We start from the raw sequence: 8,902 nt of genomic DNA, 5'->3' as shown, positions 1-8,902 counted from the left end.
ATAGATGAGTGAGTGCCTACAGTGCTATATCAGTTTGTTGTTGAAAGATTTCAATTTACATTCTACCAGTTCCTGTGCCTTGTTCTTTGCTAATGCCTTCAGTGCGCCTTGGACTTCTTCTTTCAGGATCATTGGCTTTTGATCATATGTTACCTCTTGAAATGGTTGAACATCAACCATTTCTTTTTGGTACAGTGACTGTGTATTCCTTCCATCTTCTTTTGATGTTTTCTGTATTATTCAATATTGTTGTTGGCCCACTGATGCTGCTACTTTGCCACTCCATCGCGCTGGGGGTCTTCCTCTTTTTCTCTGACCCTCCACCCTACAAAACATGATATCTTTCTCCAGCGACTGGTCCCTCCTGAAAATACGTCCAAAGTATGAGAGACGAAGTTTGACCATCCTGGCCTCCAAGGAGCACTCTGGCTGCACTTCTTCCAACACAGATCTGTTGGTTCTATCCCACCATGTTTAAAACTGTTTTGCAATCCCACCATTTTTAAAACTAAACATCTCAGAATCAGGAAGTAAGATATTACTGCCATTAAGAAAGAAGAGTGAGGGATGAAGCACATCCTCTGGACCCTGAGATCCCTGTTCGCTGAACCTCCTCATTTCAGGAAATAGCTGTGATACCAGAGGAATGGCTGAGCAGCTGTAGCAGCAGAACCAAGAGTACATGACAAAGTGGTGGGCTATCCAGCCCACAGAATGAAAAAGTGTAGTCTTTGGGTAGAAACCTCACTTATTAGGCAGAGCTAAGTTTGCAATGCTGAAGACAGTCATTGCTAATTCAGTTAATAAGATCACAAATTTTAAAGCTTTTATTAGCTTTATGATCAGAGATCAAGAGTTAATCCTGAACTTAAGCATATGCAGCACTGGTTACCAGGAAGATAAAGTAAAAATGTGCTAATGTGTTTAGATAAATTTTCACCACTAATTAAAAGACCATACTTATTCCTGACACAGATACAGTATTATCTTCTAATTTAAGTACATGTGCAGAATGAGTAATTTCCTTTCAGTATTACTTAAACCTAAACTAGACTTCAAAGCTACAAAAATTCACAACTTAATTTAAAGGTTAAGACACTTCGGATACATAAATGTGTTCTTATAATTTAATTAGGATGTTCCAGCAATTTTCCTGTTGGGTATATTCATGCATAATTAAAGTATTTCCACTGTGGTTCAAGTTCATACATTCACGGGTTATTCCAAAAAAAACGTGTTTAAGCATGTCAGTACAATCAGTAGATGGTTGCAGAAAAATTATCTCAGTAATACACTTGTCTTAAGTCTCATTAAGGTGACATTAAAAAAAAAAAAAAATCAACTGTTAACCACAGGTCTGCAAGTTAAACCTACCAGCTGCTCTGTGGGAAAAAGATGAGGCTTTCTGCTATATAAAGATTTGCTGCCTTGGAAACCTTATACAGGGTCATTTAAGGCGGAATTGACTCAATGTCAGCGGGTTCTTTTGTTTTCTTTTGATCAAAACAGCGACTTCTGAGCGGATGGTTTGGAGCAGTTAAAATTCAAGGCAGAAAGGTCAGTCAGAAGGTTGTGGCGACAATTTTGGGATTCCAAAGAGTAATCTTGATAGATTTTCTCAGACATAGGATAATCACAAGGGCTTGGGCTTATTCTGAAGATTTAGGAAAGCTGAAAACTACATTGCTGAGAGAACAAAGTTGTTATCAATGAATTTTGTTTCTATCATGGCAATGTGCGTGCCCATTCATTGAGCAAGGGCTGTCCTGAGAGACATTTGTTGGGTAACCGTATCCCATTCACCCTACTGCTCTCTTTGAGTTTCAGACTTTTTTTTTGTTCCTAAACCAAAGCACATTTCAAAGGAACATTATTTGAGTTCCTCAAAGACGCCAAAATGGTTGTTTTGATGTTTAAATCAAAGAACACAAAATTCTTTGGGGAAGGCTTAAAGAAAGGAAAATGCCACTTTTAGATCCACATATAGACCTAAATGGAAGATAGACTGTAAATGCTTTGAAGCGGCATCTGACCTCATATTCTTTTACAAGGGAGAAGGAGAATCAAACTAAAAAACTGCCCAAGACTGATTTCCTAACAGGCAGAGGCCAGGCACACATGCATCTATCTACCCTCTAACCTCGTTTGCCAATTTGATACTAGTCATCACTCCCACAATACTCTACCTTCTCTACTGGGTTCAATAACTCATAAAAACAATAGATGGCTTCAAACAGAACGTGATTCAAAAAAAAGTAGAAGATAACTCTTATTACTAAAAACAAAAGTCAGACCAATAGAGAACAGAGGAATGCTCAGAAACTATCTCCCTAAAAGACTCTTTCAATTAGAATTGAAGCTATTTTGCAGGTCAGTTTTCAGCCAAATAGTAGATTGGCTTATAAAATAAATATGACCCTTGAATAATGTGCTTCCTTAAGCCATTAACAGTTTTTGTTGTTAAGTGTCATCGAGTCAGTTCCAACTCACAGCAACCCTGTATAGGATCCCCAAGGAGCAGCTGGTGAGTTTGAACCATCTTTCTTGCAGTGAGCAATTCAATGCTTATCCTACAGTGCTGCATGAGGCCACATAGTCAGCATTCACCCAGATAAAAGTAGAGATGAAGAGACAGGGAGGGGCAGGGAACTGGAAGGATGACAACAAAAACAAATAGAAATATTGAGCATGTTGACACATTGCAAAAATTATATCTAATGGCACAGAACAATTTGTACAAAAATTGCTAAAAGGAAACCTAATTTGCTGTGTAAGCTTTCACTAAAAATAAAATATTTAAAATGAAAAATAAGTTGATTCCAAATATCTGATATGAAAATTAAATGAGATAACTTAGCATCATGCAATTATTTTTTCACTCAATGTATCTTACCCATATAGCACTAGTTCACAAAATTTTAATGTTGTAGTTGAGTGCATTCAAGTTGGGTCCAACTCATAGTGACCCTTTATAAGGTTTCCAAGGAGTGGTTGGTTAGTTTAAACCTCCAATGCTATGGCTCAAACCGACTTTGTAGTCCATGCATTATCCTCCAGCACCACACAAACAATTTATTTATTTAACCTCATTATACCACATTTGTCTGTCAGTTTGCCAGACTGAGGTGTTTTGTGTGTTGCTGTGATACTGGAAGCTAAGGCACTGGTATTTTAAATATAAGCAAGGTCACAGCTAAGCTTCCAAACTAAGACAGACTATGAAGAAGCAGTGGTGTATTACTTCTGAATTTCTGGCCACTGAAAACTTTATGAATAGCAGTGGATCACTCTCAGATAACACCAGCATGTTGAATACTAAAACTTTCTAAATAGCACCAGAATATTGTCAGATAAAGTACCCCAAAGATGAGCCCCTCAGATTGGAAAGTACTCAAAATATGATTAAGGAAGAGCTGCCTCCTTTAAAGTAGAGTTGACGGTGATGACACGAATGTAGAAAGCTTTCACGACATGCATTTGCTGATGGGACATAGCTCAAAAAGAGAAACAGCTGTAAACATCTATTTATTAATAATTAATACAAAGTATGAATCTAGAAAAATTGGAAGTTGTTAAAAATGAAAAGCACACAGATCGATATCCTAGGCATTAGTAAGCTGAAATGGACTTGTATTAGCCATTTTGAATCTGACAATCATATGGTTTACTAAGCCAAGAAAGACAAATTGAAGAGGAATAACATCACATTTGTCAAAAAGAACATTTCAAGATCTATCTTGAAGTATAATGCCATCTGTGATAGGATGATATCCACACGTTTAAAAGGAAGACCAGTTAATACCACTATTATTCAAATTTACACACCAACCACTAAAGCCAATGATGATGAAATTGAAGAATTCTATCAACTTCTTCAGTCTGAAACTGACCAAACATGCAATCAAGATGCATTTATAATTACTGGTGATTGTAAAGCAAAGGTTGGAAACAAAGAGGAAAAATCAATAGTTAGAAAATATGGCCTTGGCGATAAATGACGCTGGAAATCACATGACAGAATTTTCTAAGACCAATGACATATTCATTGCAAAAACCCTTCTTAAAACAACATCATAGAAGACTATACACACGGATCTCATCAGATGGAATACATAAAAATCAAACTGACTACAACTGTAGTAAAAGACTGCTAAAAAACTCCATATCATCAAGCAGGCCAGGGGTAGATTAAGGAACAAACCACCAATTGCTCATCTGCAAGTTTAGGCTGAAGCTGAAAAAAATGAAAACAAACCCATGAGACCCAACATATGATCCTGAACACATCACATTTGAATTTAGAGAACATTTCAAGAACAGATGATGCATTAAACAGGAATGACTAAAGACCAGAAGAGTTGTTGGATAACATCAAGAACATCACACAGGAAGAAAGCAAAAGGTCATTATGAAGACAAGCAAGATGGAAAAGAACATGTTAGAAGAAACTCGGAAACTTGCGCTCCAGCATATTCTAAAGCAAATGGAAGAAATGAGGTAAAAGAGATGAATAGAAAATTTCAAAGGACAGCTTGAAAAAACAAAGTCAAGTATCATAATGAAATGTGCAAACACCTGGAGTTAGAAAACCCAAAGGGAGGAACATGCTAAGTATTTGTCAAGCCAAAAGAATTGAAGAAAAAATTCAAGCCTCAACTTGAAATACTGAAGGATTCTATTCAGACAAAATACTGAATGATGCAGAAAGCATCAAGATAAGATGGTAGGAATAAAGAGTCACAGTACAAAAAAGAAATGATTGATGTTCAACCATTTCAAGAGGTAGCATATGATCAAGATCCAACAGTACTGAAGATAGAAGTCTAAGGTACAGAAGAAGGCACTGGCAAAGAACAAGATTCAAGGAATTGATGGAATGCAAATTTAAATCTTTTAACAAAGTGATGCAGAACTGAAGGCACTCACTCATCTATGCCAAGAAATCTGGAACAGAGCTACCTGGCCATATCTGTGCACATTCCAAAGAAGTGACTCAACTGATTGCAGAAATCATCCAACAATATCATTAATATCACATACAAGTAAAATTGTGCTAAAGATAATTTAAGAATGGCTGCAACAGTATAGTGACAGGGATGCCAAGATACAGATGAGGATGTGGAACGGTGGTTATCAGTGCTGACAGAAGATGAAGGATCTTGGCTAAAAGCAATGAATTCCAGAAAGACGCTTACTTGTGCTTTACTGATCATGCAAAAACTTTGAACTACGAGGATCATGCCAAACTCGGACAACACTGTGAAGAATGGGTACTCCAGAACACTTATTTGTGTTCATGAAGAACCTATACATAGACCAAGATGCAGTCGTTTGAACAGAACAAGGGACATGGAATGGTTTAAAACAGGAGAGGTCTGCCCCTTGGTTGATATACTGCATAAAACAAATCTTCTGCAGAGTATCTCTTTAAAATGTTCAAGAGCCAAGATATCCATTTGAGGACTATGGTGCAGCTGACCCATGCCATGATATTTTCAATAGCCACACACGCATATGAATATTGGACAATGAGTAAGGAAGACCGTAGAAGAATTTATGCATCTGAGTTATGGTGTTGGAGAAGAATTTTTAAATACCATGTCCTTCCAGAATAACAAATCAATCTGTGTTGGGCGAAATACAGCCAGAATGCTCCTTAGAAGACTGGATGGCAAGACTTCATCTCTCACTGTTAGAGGATATTATCAGGAGTGACTAGTTCCTGGAGAAGGATATCATGCTTGGTGAAGTGGAGGATGAGAGAAAAAGAGGAAGACCCCCCACCAAGATGAATTGGCACAGTAGAAGCAGCAACAGTTTCAAGTGCAACAATGGTGAGAATGGTGTAAGACTCAGCAGTGTTTCAATCTGTTGTGCATATGTTTCTATGAGTCGGAACCAATTCAATAGCATGTAACAACAATATGAAATGGAGGAAATTTTCAGGAAAGAAAATTTTTTTGTGTAAATTTTGTAGTAATACAGAACAGACAACTTTAGAGACAAAAGGCTAATGAAATATTTTTTTATAGAGACTAAAATGTTGATACATAAATTCAAACAATAAAATTACCTGTATATCTTGCAGACAAATTTCATGAGCATCCAGTGAACACTGCAGTCTTGGTTCCAGTAGTTTCTTTAAGTTGCCTATTGGCTCATTGATGTCTATGGCCTGGCTTACACATTCAGCTGGGGTGTAAGTTTGTTCTACTATGCTAAATATTAAAGAATAGTTAACAATTAAATATTTACAATGAATATTAAATAAACAATATGTTAAAAATAAAACTGATCATGATAATGTATTCCTGGTCTTTGAAAACTCATTTTCACATAAACACTGTTCATAGTGGTAGGCTTACCAGCAACTGGGCTTCTCAAACTCAATATAGAATTGCACAAAGAAATGCTAGCTCGAAATTTAAAGCATCCTTGAAAACATATATGCATATGAGTGTATATACATATAAGGATTATATATACACTATTTTTTCTTATAAAGTATAAGCAGACTGCTACAACCTTTTCCTATGGAGTGGCTGGTGGGTTTGAACCACCAACCTTTGAGTTAGCAGCCATGTGCTTTACCACTGCACCAACATTGTCTTTTGACATATTTTGACCAATCTGAGTCATGAGGCTATGGGATGTAATCCCGTATATCTCTTTAGATCCTTATATAGGATTAATGAGTATATATGTATGTATGACACCCTTGGAAACCCTGTACAGGGTCGCTATGGGTCGGACCCGACTCAACGGCACTTAACAACAACAATGTATGTATGAAGTGCTGTTAAGTCCGTTGTGACTCAGAGCAACCTTATAAAGGGTTTCTGAGGAGTGGCTGGTGAGTTTGAACCACCAACCTTGCAGTTTAAACCAACCTTATGGTAGAGTGCCTATCCCTACAGAGCCATAGTGGAACTCCTTTCTAGGGTTATGGTAGTGGTGGTTATGTGCCGTGGAGTCGGTTCCAACTCATTTTGACCCTATACAGGGTTACTGAGGCTGTAAATCTTTACCTGAGCAGAAATCCTCATCTTTCTCCCGTGGAGCAGCTGATAGTTTCAAACTGCTGACCTTGCGGTTCGCAGCCTGATTCGTAACCACTATGCTACCAGAGCTCCTTTTCTGGGGTTATAAACAGGTACAAATAAATATGTGCAACACTAGAAAACTTGGAATTCAATTCGATTTTAAAATATGTTTAAATATGATTTAAATCTCATTTTAAGTTGTCAAGAAACATGTATTAAAACTTCATTAAATTTCATTTTCACATAAATTCCAAGTATAAAAAGTTATTGGCATTGTAGAAAAAGCAATGGACTGTTAAACCAAAGGTTGGTGATTCAAAGCCAGTGGTGGGTAACCAGCCTGTCCTTGGTTACCCTATACAGGGTCACTATGAATTGGAACTGGTTCATCAATACTTTAACAACTACAAATACAATATTTAATGAATGTAAATTGCCTAATTTCTTCTAAAAAATAAATTACATAGACTACTTCATAAATAAAAACACAAGATTAGTAACACCTTCCAGTGAAATGTTTGTGTAATATTGAACACATAATTATGTACATGACTCCTCACATACAATGTGGCCTCTGCATCGGTAGATACTAGCTCTATTGTTCATATATTCTTGGTGATTATTAACAGATAGCAGGTTTAAGAGGGGACTTCAAAATGTTTGTGGAAATGTTCCATTTTTCTAAAAATTTTAATGCTCCCTTGTAAATATTTATTAAATCAGGATTGCATCATTTCTAAAATAGAAGTAACCAGCACTGAGAAAAGGAATAAAAAATCAAATACTTCCCTAGGGGGAAAACTCTCACAATCAATTGCTTGGTCATTAATAACTACATTGATTACTAGTTTTAGTTTAAAACTGACTTTCCGTCTGAAGCTATAAATGTATTAAGTCAAAGGAAAACAAAAATATTGCTACCTAAAATGCTGAGGCAAGTTAACAAAACAAACAAAAACTTATGGTTTGACTCTTAATTTTTACTATGTGTAACTGGTAAAAAATGCTAAATTCAGAAAACACCAACCTTTCTTCCGTACACTCCGACTTCTCTGTCCCATCAATCTCAATTTCTATCAGCTCCTCTGCTTCTCTTTTAGTCATGGTTGAAATATTTTAAGAAATCAGTCCTGTAAGAATAAAATTTTATAAAACATCTTGAAATTATCTGCATAAACACAAGAAGCAAAAACCCAATTCAAATAAAAGCAGAGGGTATGCAGAGAAGGGGTAAGTAATCTTCACAAAAAGGAGCTATGGTATAGCATAGTGATCATGAGTCAGATTGCTAACCTCAAGGTCAGTGCAAAACTATAGCCATTCCTCCAGGGAAAGATAAGGCTTTCTGCTCCTGTAAAGATTTACAGCCTCGGAAACTCTATACAGGGTCACTATGAGTCAGAACCAACTCCATGACACGTTAACCAATCTTCACATGATCTGTTTAACTGGTACTTATTAATAGACATGACTTCATCACTCTATTCATTAACTTATTAAAATGATTTTAGGCCCAATTTCAGCCAATTCTGTCATGGATCCAATTCTAATTCATAGTGACCCCACAGGGGAGAGTAAAACTACCTCCTATGTAGGGTTTCCAAGACTATAATCATTATGGAAGCAGACTGCCACTTCTTTCTCCAAGGGAATGGTCGGTGGATTCAAATCCCATACCTTTTGGTTGGTATTTGAGCTCTTCAGCCACTGTGCCACCAGGGCTCCTCACTATAATGTTGTTAAGTGCCGTCAAGTCAGTTCCAATCCATAGCAACCCTGTAAAGGGTTTCTGAGAAGCAGCTGGTGGATTTGAACCACTGACCTTGCAGTTCAAACTGACCTTGCAGTCTAGCACATTA

At 36.9% G+C, this 8,902-nt stretch overlaps 1 protein-coding gene across 1 annotated transcript in view; it reads right to left on the bottom strand.

Annotated features, from left to right (window-relative positions):
• Positions 1–8,902, bottom strand: part of GABPA (GA binding protein transcription factor, alpha subunit 60kDa) — a 39,165-nt gene that overhangs the window by 25,178 nt on the left and 5,085 nt on the right. The window contains exons 2-3 of the mRNA XM_006872465.1: positions 8,071–8,173; positions 6,074–6,218 (exon numbers count right to left, since the gene is read on the bottom strand). Coding sequence (XP_006872527.1) covers positions 6,074–6,218; positions 8,071–8,147 — 222 coding nt within the window. The 5' untranslated portion in view covers positions 8,148–8,173. The remainder of the gene's footprint in view (positions 1–6,073; positions 6,219–8,070; positions 8,174–8,902) is intronic.

This window comes from Chrysochloris asiatica, unplaced genomic scaffold (genome assembly GCF_000296735.1).
Source record: "Chrysochloris asiatica unplaced genomic scaffold, ChrAsi1.0 scaffold00199, whole genome shotgun sequence".
Lineage (NCBI taxonomy): Eukaryota > Metazoa > Chordata > Mammalia > Afrosoricida > Chrysochloridae > Chrysochloris > Chrysochloris asiatica.
The sequence above is the reverse complement of the archived record's forward strand: the minus strand, read 5'-3'. Positions and strand labels throughout refer to the sequence as shown.